At 44.0% G+C, this 14,212-nt stretch overlaps 2 protein-coding genes across 3 annotated transcripts; one reads left to right on the forward strand and one right to left on the reverse strand.

Annotated features, from left to right (window-relative positions):
- Positions 1 to 828: 828 nt before the first annotated feature.
- Positions 829 to 984, forward strand: LOC110592277 (60S ribosomal protein L39-like). The gene has a single exon (XM_044913431.1). It carries the CDS (start codon positions 829 to 831, stop codon positions 982 to 984), a length of 156 nt encoding a protein of 51 aa, XP_044769366.1.
- An 11,701-nt stretch (positions 985 to 12,685) lies between these two features.
- LOC110592234 (tRNA-splicing endonuclease subunit Sen15-like) lies at positions 12,686 to 13,224 on the reverse strand. 2 transcript variants are annotated; one of them, XM_021703196.1, is made up of 2 exons: positions 12,840 to 13,224; positions 12,686 to 12,735 (listed from the first exon to the last, which is right to left on the reverse strand). In XM_021703196.1, the coding sequence occupies exons 1-2, from the start codon at positions 13,222 to 13,224 to the stop codon at positions 12,722 to 12,724; spliced, it is 399 nt and encodes a 132-aa protein (XP_021558871.1). In that variant the 3' UTR covers positions 12,686 to 12,721. The 2 variants fall into 2 exon arrangements, with proteins under 2 accessions (XP_021558871.1, XP_021558872.1); XM_021703197.1 differs by having other exon boundaries at positions 12,699 to 12,738; positions 12,881 to 13,224.
- Positions 13,225 to 14,212: the final 988 nt, after the last annotated feature.

Genomic DNA, 14,212 nt, shown 5'->3' on the forward strand with positions numbered 1-14,212 from the left:
ATCTCAGTGAGCCTCGGAGTGTCTTCCATCGTATCCACAACTGACTTAACAGTGCCTGCTTTGGAAGAGGCTGGCTTAGTATCAAGGTCAATGTGCCTGTTGGCTCCTCTCAGAGCTGACCCAGACCTTGGTGCAAGGGCCTTCCTCACTGCCCATTCCGGCTCATGTCTGACAGTATTACAGGGTTTCTGAATCTGGGTCTTTGCAAGGGGCCCCAGCTGTCTTTCCCAAAAGGCATATCTGGGTCTCTGGGGTCCTTTGCCTCCATCCATGAACTTGACCTCCACTGGTTGTCTGGATCAGGTATGTGCTACTCCTGCCCATGGTACAGCTTACACGTGTATTTGATCCGATCTTGGGTCTTAGACTCCAGCCTGATTATCCATCATGAAGTACCAAACACCAGAAGTCTAGTACTTCTAGGCTAAATCCATTCTTTGAATTACCTCCCAATAACCTCCTCTTCCTGTTCCACGTGCTCCTCATTCTCTCTCCTTTCTTTGTGTTCTTCTTGCTTTCATGTTCCCATTTTTCCTCTTCTCCTTTTTTCTGTTCTCCCTCTGATTTAGGGCTGTGTTAGCATGTACTCAAGAAAGTAGTCTTCACTTTCCACATTTATGGCTTAAGAACATTTCTGTCTCCTGGGCCGTCAGGGGCTCAGTGTATCAGTGGGACAGTGTATGAAACTTTCCATCAGTCAGTGATATCTGTAAGCAAGCTGGAACTGGTCCCAGTTCAAGGCACTTTCATTAAAGATTAAAAAGCAGCCTGGCGCTTTTTTCTCTTTCTCGCCGCCATCCTGCTCTGTGTGGCTGACTGTTTCTCGCCATGTCTTCTCACAAGACTTTCAGAATCAAGCGATTCCTGGCCAAGAAACAAAAGCAGAATCGCCTCATTCCCCAGTGGATTCGGATGAAAACTGGTAATAAAATCAGGTACAACTCCAAGAGGAGGCACTGGAGAAGAACCAAGCTGGGTCTATAAAACGTCACACATCATGAGATGACACACCTAATTGGCACCACATATTCAATTAAGTTGTGTGAAGATCATGTGTTCTATCCTATCACTCTGTAAACATCCTTCCTACGTGGCCATACACATGCTTTATCATTGAAATGATTTTTCTCTGTTACTATGCCCCTGCACCAGTAGGTTGGTTCAGGAATAAATGCGAGACCTTTCATCTCTACTACTGCTGTGTTTCTGATTTGTGAAGTACTGAACTCCCCCTCCTGTCAGATCATGCATTGCACTGTCAGAACTTTCTGCAGTGATAGAAATGTCCCTTGACAACCAAGTATGTAAAGTGTGGCTAGGGGGCACCTGGGTGGCTCAGTGCCTTAGACCCAGGTCATGATCTCGGGGTCCTGGGATCGGGCTCCCCACTGAGCAGGGTGTCTGCTTGTCCCTCTGCCCCTCCCCCTGCTCATGCTCTCTCTTTCTCAAATAAATAAATAAAATCTTTAAAAAAAAAATAAAGTGTGGCTAGTTTGAATTAAAAAAAAAAAAAAGCAGCCTGGCTTATTCCAACCTCTACCACGCTTCCCCCAGTGACACCTTGTCCAGAGGAAAAGGGAAATGTTTTATTATCAGCGAATTTGTTATCACATTTAGACTTTACCTGGATGCATCCTCCATTTCTGCAACAAAGTCTCATGGTGCACAGTATTCTTTGGTCCTCGATCTTGCTGTGCTCATTGTTACTAGAATCAATATTTTTTTTTTTTTAAAGATTTTATTTATTTATTTGAGAGAGAGAATGAGAGACAGAGAGCACGAGAGGGAAGAGGGCAGAGGGAGAAGCAGACCCCCTGCTGAGCAGGGAGCCCGATGCGGGACTCGATCCCGGGACTCCAGGATCATGACCTGAGCCAAAGGCAGTCGCTTAACCAACTGAGCCACCCAGGCGCCCTAGAATCAATATTTGTAGTACAAGCAGAACTTGGCTCTGAGGATAAATCCAAAGGATAATTAGTGCTCTGACAAATGAAAAGCCATTTTTTACATGCCCTTTGTTTGATAGGCACCAAGTGTTGTATTTTCTTTTCTGGGTTTTGTGTAACGGGCAAATTCTAGGCACTCCTTGACCTTGTAATGATAAGCTACCTCGATGACGATGACACTGGAGAGCCTTCCCTTCCATGGATCCAAAGTTTTCAGTCTAAGGATGAGGTCCCGACCACTTTTTCCCTTCTGCACCATAAATGAAATGACCGTGGAAACATCAGCTTTACCATTTAGGAAAATTGCTTAGGGACAAGAAGGTGTGATGTTCACCTGCCAAAACACCCACAGGGAGGTATGGGTTACGCCATCAGGTGTGAGAATTGCTCTGGGGAAGGACATCTCTCCCACACTGGCACTGCTGTCCTTGACACCTAGACGTTGAGAAACATCTGGAAAAGGTATTGGAGATACTGAACCAGATAGCTCAGAAGGGGCTCCAGGCTGCCCAAGAGCTGATGTTCATTCCCTTGTCTTTCAATAAATATTTACTGAGTACAGCCTCTGTGCTAGACACTCTCCTGGGTGTGAGAGTCCAGCAGTGAGGAAAACAGGCTTAGGCGCTGGCCGCAGGGTCCCCCAGGAGACAGACCCCCAGGAGATGGCAAGGATGCTCTGCTTGTCATCCAGGACCGACAGGCAGTGGCCTGAGCTGCCGAGCTGCAAAGCTAGAGCCCTGCTCCTTCAATGCCCAGTAATCAGGCCCCGGGGAGCCTCTGGAAACACTGCAGGTGAACCTCAGCTTTTGAATCTGCTTTTAATGTGTCAAAGGCCTTGGTCTTTTCTGGTTGGGAAAACTTTGACCAAAATGTATTAAAACAGGAATCCGACTGACAAGCAGTTCCTGTACTTAACGTTAAGCCGAGGATCCGGGCTTCAGAGATCATTTTCAAGAATGCTTAATCTTGTTAGGATGGATTCCCGTGACCACTGCTAAGTTCTCTGAACGCTCACCGAGTAAATGCAGATGACATTTACTCCAATTAATACTGCCTCGAACGTAGAGATGGTCATCATCTTTCCCCTAAGCTCCTTCCTCCCCCAAAATAATCTTTCCCAAAGCTTATCTTCTTTGGCTCCAGGAGGCAAAGTTTCCCACTGAAGTGTTTCTTCCTTTTGAACTTAGTGCCATCTGCCTTCTGCAAAGAATTGTCCAAATATTGCTTTTGAAAGGAATTATTTGAAAATTCTAAAAGCTGGGGTTTTTGGCCTTGTTGAAATACACACACATATGCAAAACTCTAAACTCTAGTGCTTCGGTGACACTCCCCACCTATTTATCTCTGCCATTTATTTGCTTTAAAATAATTATAGTTCCTAAAGACAAGAAGGCTTAGGTTAGAAACAGGATGATTTTTTTTTTAAGATTTTATTTATTTATTCATGAGAGATAGAGAGAGAGAGGCAGAGGCAGAGGGAGAAGCAGGCTCCCCGCGGAGCAGGGAGCCTGATGCAGGACTCGATCCCAGGACCCTGGGATCATGACCTGAGCTGAAGGCAGACGCTTAACCGACTGAGCCACCCAGGCGTCCCAAGAAACAGGATGATTTTTTTTTTTTAAGATTTTATTTATTTATTTGAGAGAGAGAATGAGAGACAGAGAGCACGAGAGGGAAGCGGGTCAGAGGGAGAAGCAGACCCCCCGCTGAGCAGGGAGGCCGATGTGGGACTCGATCCCAGGACTCCGGGATCATGACCTGAGCCGAAGGCAGATGCTTAACCGACTGAGCCACCCAGGTGCCCCAAGAAACAGGATGATTAATGACTTAATTTAGCTCTGGTGACTAAAAGACTGTAAACTTCCTGTTTCTGAATGGCACTTAGGAATGTAATTCCTCCTTTTCTTTTACATTATTCCAACTTTCTAGACAATATGCAAAGAATGGGGGTGGATTGATATTCTATTGGTATGCTGAATGAAAATCGCAGACTGTTTACTGCCCAGCCAGTCCTTTTGAGCTGATACCCTGGGAGGTGACTCAACATGGTGACAGGGGATTTATTGTTCCATCTATTCCATTTGTCCCTGAGTCACCAGGAGCTTTGGGATCCACAGCGAGCCCGGAGGTGTAGGTTGGTCCAGGGTGTAGCTCATTGGACCAAAGTTCCCCGTCACTTGATGTATCTGCTCCTTTCAGAACCGACCTACCACTTGGTTGAAGAATACTGCAGCAGGAAGGCACTTGGTTCTGTAGTGGGAGTCTCTCGGAGGTGCACAGTTGTATCCAGTCTGAATCCCCATCCAGGAGCCTCTGGTGTGCGGTGGGATTTGGATGTTGGGCAGGATGAGCCCATGGCCTCATGAAGCCTGCTGGCCTTCATTCTAGAGTCAAGGGCTCACAAAAGCCTTTCATATTCAAAGGTAGCAAGCACGGTAGAGGAATCCCTATTACCATGTTCCAGAAATGAAAGCTATACACACCCTTTTGAAGTTATTGGCAAATTGCTGTCCATGGAAAAGTTCTTTTCTACCATACAATTCAGACTTGCCCATTTCTAAAGTCAGATAATCATACTGCTGTATGTTCAAGTGGTTTAAGGATTAATTTATTAAGATGTGGCTTCATTTTATTGCCTGACAATGTGAATGTAATTTTGGAAATCATAGCACTATATCAGACGATTGCATTCTTTTTTTTTTTTTTTTAAGATTTTATTTATTTATTTGAGACAGAGAGAATGAGAGACAGAGAGCATGAGAGGGAGGAGGGTCAGAGGGAGAAGCAGACTCCCCGCCGAGCAGGGAGCCCGATGCGGGACTCGATCCAGGGACTCCAGGATCATGACCTGAGCCGAAGGCAGTCACTTAACCAACTGAGCCACCCAGGCGCCCCAGACGATTGCATTCTTAATAGGGAGGACATTTCTTATAGGTCTTACAGGTGTGCAATTTTGTGATTACTTTCTGGGAGTCTTTGTCATATTAACAAAGAGAAACTAGTTATTTTCATCACTCAAGAAAGGCTTAAGAAGTTTATTTACACCATTCTCCCAACACCCCCCCCCCCCCCCCCCCCCCCGGTGTCTCAGTTGTTTAAGCATCTGCCTTCGGCTCAGCTCATGATCCCAGGGTCCTGGAATTGAGCCCTGCATCGGGCTCCCGGCTCAGCGGGGAGTCTGCTTCTCCCTCTCCCTCTGCCTCTCCCCACTGGCTTGTGGTCTCTCTCTCTCTCTCTCGCTCACTCTCTCTCTCTCTATCTCTCTCTCTCAAATGAATAAATAAAAAACTTAAAAAGAAGCTTATTTAAGGGGAAATAATAAATTAATATTTTCTTAAGTGTTGTATCTTTAAGGGTACAATAAGCTGGTTATAAAGGATCTAACCTGGAAATTTGGCCTTGTACCGTTTTCTTAGTCCTGCTGGGAGTTGTATGTTTATCTGTGTGTTTGTGGACTGGTGGGGGTGGGAGTGGGGGAATTATGAGAGAGGCACACAGAGGAGGTCAAGTATAATTCAGTGCTCAAGCAGTCAACTCCAGTAGGATGAAATATAAGTCTCTTTAGACTTATCTGCATGATTCTGACCCTTAACTCATGCAGTTGGCTGATCTTGCCTGACATGTGGCTCTTATCTTTCCAAAAGAAGGCAAATCACATAGACAAACATTCATTGTACCCTTGCTATGTGAAAGCCACGTACAAAGTAAGCTCTTTAGGGGAATACAAAGGAATGTAAGGCATAGTCTTTGCCCTCTTAAAGCTTTTGATTCGACTGGTATGAAGTTAAACACCATTAAAGACAGTAATGAAGATAATGCCCACAGCAGTTAGGGGATGGGGGTGAGGTTTATCCAAAGATAACCTCAAACCTGTCCCTTCTGAAACTCCTCCTAGGGCTTCCTACATGCCCTTGAATGAATGGGAATAAAATAGCTAGTCAGTTGCGATGGACAAAGAGCCTCTTCTCGCCAGTGCAAAGCTCTTCCCAAAGGCAGTGCTTGGGTTCCAGAAGCCTAAGTGAGGACTCCCTCACCTGACTCCTTACCCTTGACTGCAAGGCTGGACACATGGAGCCAACTCAGGGTCCATATTCCAGCCAGTGGACGGAAAAGGAGTTGGACCAGAGAGTCCATGAGGATGGCCTACTTCAAAGACAAGGGACAGGAAGAGTTTTGCTCACCACTCTATCTCCAAGGCCAGGCATAGAGCAGGTGCTCAACAGCTAACTAGGTGAGTTAATAATTGAATAGTACATGATGAACTGAAGGATTCTTTCTCACTCTTCAGCAAGGACAGCATGGCATTGTTGTTTCTCAGGCCAAACATAAAGGATTAGACATACAGTCTTGTAGTACATAAATCACAGCCACTAGAAAATTAATTTCAATTTTAGTAAACATTTTCCCCATAAAAAAAATCTTCCTTTTAAAAATAGATTAGTGGGGCACCTGGGTAGCTCAGATGGTTAAGCATCTGCCTTTGGCTCAGGTCATGATCCCAGGGTCCTGGGATCGAGCCCCGCATCGGGCTCCCTGCTTGGCGGGGAGCCTGTTTCTCCCTCTCCCTCTACTGTTCCTCCTGCTTGTGCTCTCTCGCTCTATCAAATAAATAAATAATCTTAAAACAAAATAGATTTTTCTAGAACCCTAGGAGGTTAATGTACTTAATGCACATTAACCAAGGAGACGAAACAAAGGTTATCTTTGGATAAACTCTATTTTCTTTTACCTAAGAAAACAATTAAGTATCTCCAATGAAGTGTTTGTAGTCTGGAATACAAAGTACTAAGATTTTAATGTAATTAGGAAATTTAAACCATTAGGAAACTTTGTGGCATTACATAAATGTTAAGAAAAAAGTCCTGGGAAATGCTTTCAGATATTTTCATTTAATTATTTGTATTCTGAGAATTGCCCAACTGTCAGTTACCTTTGCTGTATATCAGAATGCAATCAATTGATTTCTTGAAACTGCTCTTTAAAAATAATGACAAGAAATCAGTCATCAGCGTGCCACGCCTAGCTCTTAGCTTCACTCATGCATGACTGACTACCCATTCTGACGGAAAGACCTCGAAAGAGAACGTTTTGTATTAAGACCATTTGTATTAGAAATCACGTCTTCGGGCGCCTGGGTGGCTCAGTTGGTTGAGCGACTGCCTTCGGCTCAGGTCATGATCCTGGAGTCCCAGGATCGAGTCCCGCATCGGGCTCCCTGCTCGGCGAGGAGCCTGCTTCTCCCTCTAACCCTCCCCCCTCTCATGTACTTTCTCACTCTCTCAAATAAATAAATATTAAAAAAAAAAAAGAAATCACGTCTTCTTCTCAAGGCTGTCTTCTGATTTACGGATGTCTATATTCATCAGCCCACTTTTTCTTATATTTCTAATCTGTTTTCTAAAATAAAATTTGATTTCGGGGCGCCTCGGTGGCTCAGTTGGTTAAGCGACTGCCTTCGGCTCAGGTCATGATCCTGGAGTCCCGGGATCAAGTCCCACATTGGGCTCCCTGCTCAGCGGGGGGGGGGGGCGTCTGCTTCTCCCTCTGACCCTCTTCCCTCTCGTGCTCTCTGTCTCTCATTCTCTCTCTCAAATAAATAAATAAAATCTTTAAAAAAAAATAAAATAAAATTTGATTTCTTTTTCTTTTTAATATTTTATTTATTTATTTTTTAAGATTTTTTATTTATTTGCGAAAGAGAGAATGAGAGACAGAGAGCATGAGAGGGAAGAGGGTCAGAGGGAGAAGCAGACGCCCCCCCCCCCCCCTGAGCAGGGAGCCCGATGTGGGACTCGATCCTGGGACTCCGGGATCATGACCTGAGCTGAAGGCAGTCGCTTAACCAACTGAGCCACCCAGGCACCCCAAAATTTGATTTCTTGAGACTGTAGAAAGAATTATACTAACTATAAAAATGCAGGGCACCTGGGTGGCTCAGATGGTTAAGCGTCTGCCTTCGGCTCAGGTCATGATCTCAGGGTCCTGGGATCGAGTCCCTCATCGGGCTCCCTGCTCCTTGGGAGCCTGCTTCTCCCTCTGCCTCCCTCTCTCTGTCTCTCATGAATAAATAAATAAAATCTTTAAAAAAAAATGCAGATAAGTGAAATAAAGTTAAATTATCCTATCCCCAAAGGTAATCACTGTTAAGACTTTGATATGTATTTTCCTTCTAGTCTTTTTTCCAAGCATAACAAAAATCATGCTTTTTAAAAATAACATAATGCCTTTTTCTTTTTTTCTTTTAAGATTTTATTTATGGGCGCCTGGGTGGCTCAGTTGGTTAAGCGACTGCCTTCGGCTCAGGTCATGATCCAGGAGTCCCTGGATTGAGTCCCGCATCGGGCTCCCTGCTCGGCAGGGAGTCTGCTTCTCCCTCTGACCCTCCCCCCTCTCATGTACTCGCTCTCTCTCATTCTTTCTCTCTCAAATAAATAAATAAAATCTTTAAATAAAAAAAAAAAGATTTTATTTATTTGTCCGAGAGAGAGAGAGAGAGAAACAGAGAGAGAGGGAGTACAAGCAGGGGGAGGGAGAAGCCGGTTCCCCACTGAGCAAGGAGCCAGATGCGGGACTCAATCCCAGGACCCTGGGATCATGACCTGAGCCGAAGGCAGACCCTTAACCGACTGAGCCACCCAGGCATCCCAACATAATGCCTTTTTCATTTGACATTTTTCCATGTCAATTTGTCTGGAATAAATGTATCACTCTAAATTATTTTATGGCACTCAGATTATGGGCAATATTTTGACCTTTGAGATGAACATAGGCAGGAAAATGTTTAGACGCAGTAACATAAAAAAATATAAAGGCAAAATGAATGTTGATTTTCCCTAATCTAAGAACAGTGCATTTTTCTCAGACCCTGTGGTACAGTTTGGATAAAACAGAATGAATAAATTAAAAATGACAACAGTGTCTTTGTCCTAGAGTTTCCTTTCTTTCCCCTAATAGCATTAGGGTACAAGTGAGTTTTTATATGAGAGTTGATTTTATCTATTTAGTCTTTTGGCACTTACAATGCATTTTTTTAAAATATAAAAGATGTTATTGGGCGCCTGGGTGGCTCAGTCGGTTAAGCGTCTGCCTTCGGCTCAGGTCATGATCCCAGGGTCCTGGGATGGAGTCCTGCATCCTGCATCAGGCTCCTTGCTCAGCGGGGAGTCTGCTTCTCCCCCTGCCCCTCACCCGTGCTCTCTCTCTCATGCTCTTTCTCTCTCTCAAATAAATAAATAAGACATCTTTAAAAAAATAAATAAAATAAAAGATGGTTCAGTCGGTGGAGCATGTGACTCGATCTCAGGTTTATGAGTTCAACCATGCTGGGTATGGAGCCTACTTAAGAAAAAATAAACCACAACAAAAAAAACCAAAAGATGTTATTCCTATTAAAATTCTTTTGAATTTGTTTTTATCGGATCCCAACCTCGTAGAGGAATTGGACAATTTAATGAGTGTGACCAAAGAGGAATGACATGTTTTGGCATACAGAGCTAGTGTTTTTGAAGACAGAGAATCCAGTGGAACACCTAGAGAGACACACACACCAAAAAATAACTCCTGGGTCATAGTTCTAGAATAACCATGCCCTGTTAACGATGGAGTTGCCGTCCATGCCTCTCACCAGCGAGTAGCTGTGGGGGTAGGCAGTGCCGGCTTCTCATCGTCTGAAAGAGCTGAGATTGGACTAATATTTTGAAATCTGTGACTTGTAACTCTTTCTTAAGTGTGGCAGGAAGCAAAACTCAGAGCTGTTGCTGCTTCAAAGCACTATCGGCTGGTAGATCTGTTCCCTGTGTCACTGCCCTTGTCTTCCTCCCAGGTCACAGCCAGCAGACATGTGGGTGACAGTGTGTGGGGGCTGAGGATTGTGCTGGGCTCTTGTGAGGCATGGATGGCATTGCGTCAGATGCAATGGTTAAGACTGATATCCAGGGCGCCTGGGTGGCTCAGATGGTTAAGCGTCTGCCTTCGGCTCAGGTCATGATCCTGGACTCCCTGGATCGAGTCCCGCATCGGGCTCCCGGCTCGGCGGGGAGTCTGCTTCTCCCTCTGACCCTCTCCCCTCTCATGCTGTTTCTCTCTCGCTCGCTCTCTAAAAAATAGATAAAATCTTTAAAAAAAAAAAAAAAACTGATATCCATATACATTGACACCTCTTATGATTTCCTTGTTTGAACTACATTCTCTTGGCTTCATCAGAGGGATGGTTGGGGTGGCTTCCTACAAAGGTTTGCTTTCCACATATTTTGTATTTTGCCACAAGGATCTGGTCATTTTAGTACTGATGGTTATTATAAAGATATATATATATATATATTAAAGATTTTATTTATTTATTTGACAGAGAGAGAGATAGTGAGAGCAGGAACACAAGCAGGGGGAGTGGGAGAAGGAGAAGCAGGCTTCCCGCCGAGCAGGGAGCCCGATGCGGGGCTCAATCCCAGGACCTTGGGATCATGACCTGAGCTGAAGGCAGATGCCCAACAACTGAGCCACCCAGGAGTCCCTAAAGATATATATTTTTAAGCGTGAGTAATTATCTTTATGAGTGTCAAGAGCACAGTAATTTGTTTATTTCCAAATTAGTTTGCCTTTTTTTTTAGATTAATTGAATAAGAAATTATCATTCACTAGCAATGGTTATTTTGGTTAGCAACATGACTGTCCTTATCATGAAACTGCAACTCACATGAAATAAAAACAAAACATCTATTTATAACCAATAGAATTACTTTATTATATGTTAGATGCCCATCACCAGTCCCATTTGGAATTTCTCTGAAAAATAGATTCTAGTATTTCCTGAGGGGAAAAAAAAAGCTGTTTCTCTGAATATTCTCCCCTTTTCATTAGACATTTTATCAAGTAAATGTTTCCATTTGGAACTAAGATTTCTTTAAAGGGCAAGCAAAGGCATATATGTTTTGATTTATTTAACATGTAATGTACTGAAGTTCTGAGACTTGTGCACAAGGTTTATGTATTTTTTTCCTTTTTTTAAATTTAAATTCAATTTAACATATAGTGTATTATTAGTTTCAGGGATAGAATTTAGTGATTCATCAGTTGCATATAACACCAGTGCTCATCACTTCAAGTACCCTCTTTAATGCCCATCACCCAGTTACCCCATCCTCCCACCCCTCTCCCCTCCAGCAACCCTCAGTTTGTTTCCTAGAGTTAAGAGTCTCAGGGTGCTTGGGTGGTTCAGTCGGTTAAGCATCTGCCTTGCACTCAGGTCATGATCCCGAAGTCCTGGGAGTGAGTCCCACATCAGGCTCCCTGCTCAGCGGGGAGCCTGTGTCTCCCTCTGCCCCTCCCCCTGCTCGTGCTGTCTCTCTCTTGCTAACTTTCTCTCTCAAATAAATAAATAAAATATTTTTTTATTAAATATTTTCTGTTTTTCATTTATTCATTACTAATTTTTAATGAGTACATAATGTACCATTCATTGGCTATCTATATCTGTTTATTAACTATTGCCTCATTCCAGGCATTGGCAAACTATGGCCCTGCATTTGTAAATAAAGTTTTATTAGAACACAGCCATGCCCATTTATTTACATATTGTCTATGGTTATTTTTGTACTACAAACGGCACATTTGAGAAGTTTTAAGAGAGACCGTATGGTTTGTGAAGCCTAAAATATTTCTTTTCTGCCCTTTACAGAAAAAGTTTGATGACCCCTTCCTAAAACTTTTAAGTGATTATTATTTTGGCTATAACAATTAATGTCACTTGGAATCTTTGTGCATATAATTTTTTATACTTTAGGCAACATAATTGAGAGGTATTAACAAAAGTGGAATAACTGGGTCTACTTAATAAAGATGTCTTTTTTTTTTAGATTTTATTTATTTATTTGAGACAGAGAGAATGAGAGACAGAGAGCATGAGAGGGAGGAGGGTCAGAGGGAGAAGCAGACTCCCCGCCGAGCAGGGAGCCCAATGCGGGACTCGATCCCGGGACTCCAGGATCATGACCTGAGCTGAAGGCAGTCGCCTAACCAACTGAGCCACCCAGGCGCCCAATAAAGATGTCTTTAAAGCTGACACCGTTTCTCACTATCTCACATAATATTCTAACTATGATATAATAAGTGTGGTGGTAATAAGAATGGAAAGGAAGGCCCAGTACTTCCTTTACTTAGGTAGGAAGTAACTAATCGGTAGCACTTCTCTGGTCCCTATTAATCTAGACATGTATGTAATTTTATACTCTGGATGAGCGTATCTTTACTTTTGACTTAAGTCAACAGTAAATGCCACATAAAAACCAATAGAAAGAAAACTGTTACTTTCTATTGGGGATTTAAAAGGAGACCGAGCAAACTCTCCAAGTGTCCAGGTGTCCATGAAATGCCACGGCAGGCTAGCTATAGTAGCCAAAAGGCCCTGAGAGGGTTGAATTAGAGAAAGGGGAGTCTCAACAATGTGTTAGCAGGGGCAGCGATGAACAACGAGGCAGCTATGAGTGGTGGACGACAGAAGAAACACACGTGTGCCACCCCTCTGAACACATCCTAAGCATCAACTTGTATTTAACTGTAATTAAACTATCTCCAGGTAAGAAAGTTCTAGAGCAACTACCCTATACTTACCAACAAAAAAAATTCTTCTATCTGGGAAAGTTTTATTCTTCAAAAAGAAAAACTTATGGAATAGGACCAGCTAAGTCAACCCTAACTATCTCTGAGATAAAAGATGAACCAGGCTGACGGATCTCAAATCCACTCTCACAGTAAGCATCAGGAAGTATAGATGTCATCTTCTAAGGGAAATATTCTGAGGGTCTGGCAGCATAAATCCATCAGTAAGTCTATAATAGACTATTGTGGAATCGGACTCCACTATGGCCAAAGTAAAAGACATTGGCAAATCTGGATCACCTTGCAATTTTCGAGATGCCTTCAAGATCTCCCTTATCCTGTTATGGCTGAGGGAAGCACTGATGGGTGTAGGCACCACAGTCTGTAATCCTTCTCCTTCTATCTCAGGACCGACAAGGCAGATGAGCTGGAGATCTGGTAATCCAACACAATTTACTTCATGCCAACTTTTACTCTCCATGAGGTCCAGGTAAACCAAGAATGCTATGCAAACTTGGCTGGCATCTCCTATATCTAATTCCATCATTTTTAAATACTTTGGGTGGGTGCCCATCCAGGCGTCCTCCAGGGCCCATGAGTGGGCGGCGCGGCCGCCGCCGAGAATGCCGCCCGGGCCCAGACCGCTGCAGCCCGGGGTGGGCTCGGAATCGCCACGCTCCGCCATGCCGGGCAGGGCGGCCAGCGGGTGGTGCACCATAAAATATATTTTTTTCAAGAGTCTCTTATGATTTGCCTCCCTCCCTGTTTTCATATTATTTTATTTTCCCTTCCCCTCCCCTATGTTCACCTGTTTTGTTTCTTAAATTCCACATATGAGTGAAATCATGTGGTATTTGTCTTAGACTTACTTCACTTAGCAAGATACCCTCTAGTTCCATCCACGTCGTTGGCAGTGGGTCAGCGGTCTCTCAAAGACGACTGTTGGCTTGAGGTCTAACCTGCATATCCGCCTAAGGGACTCCTGTGTAGGTAGACCCTAGATCTCCTGAGAGGAGCAGTGATGAAAGTAGGATTGATGGCCCGGCCCTCAGGGCCCTCACATTAACGCTCTCAAAGCAAAACCAGAAACAAGCCTGCCTTAACTTGTAAGTGGGCTGGCCTGTGCTTCCAGAAGACCAGGCATGAGACAGGAGCGCTTCAGTTAACAGGTGTCAGAGTTTGGAACCATGATTAATTGCTAGCAGGGGCCAGCAGTCCTCTTGAGGGTGCTAAGAGTGGAATGGTAGCTCCCCAGCATCCACAGCAGGAAGAAGTAGAAACTGAAGGTCCGACCCTCCTGTGTAAGGCTAAAAAGCAAGCTGGAATTCTCTGAGAGGCCACAGCATTTATTACTAGGCAATGACGGCAGTAGCTACAATAGTAATACAGCCGTTTCTACTTACTCACGGTCGTTCTACAAAGTCACTGTAAACTTCGAGTTAGCAAACCCTGGACCATTACACCCAGGTGTGTAATCTGTGAGCTTCTGGTAAGATTTTTATCAACCAACCAATATGTGACCAGTTTTACGTGTGAACTCACAGTCAACAGCTCCATAATGCACGGCTGAAGGAACCACACCTAACACAGGAGTCCTCTGTGCGTTAAGGACCCTCGGGAGCTCTTCGGCGCCACACTTGGGGGCCATTTTAAAGGGCAAAATCGACAACAAA

The sequence above is a fragment of the Neomonachus schauinslandi genome, chromosome 3 (assembly GCF_002201575.2).
Source record: "Neomonachus schauinslandi chromosome 3, ASM220157v2, whole genome shotgun sequence".
In the NCBI taxonomy this organism is placed as follows: domain Eukaryota; kingdom Metazoa; phylum Chordata; class Mammalia; order Carnivora; family Phocidae; genus Neomonachus; species Neomonachus schauinslandi.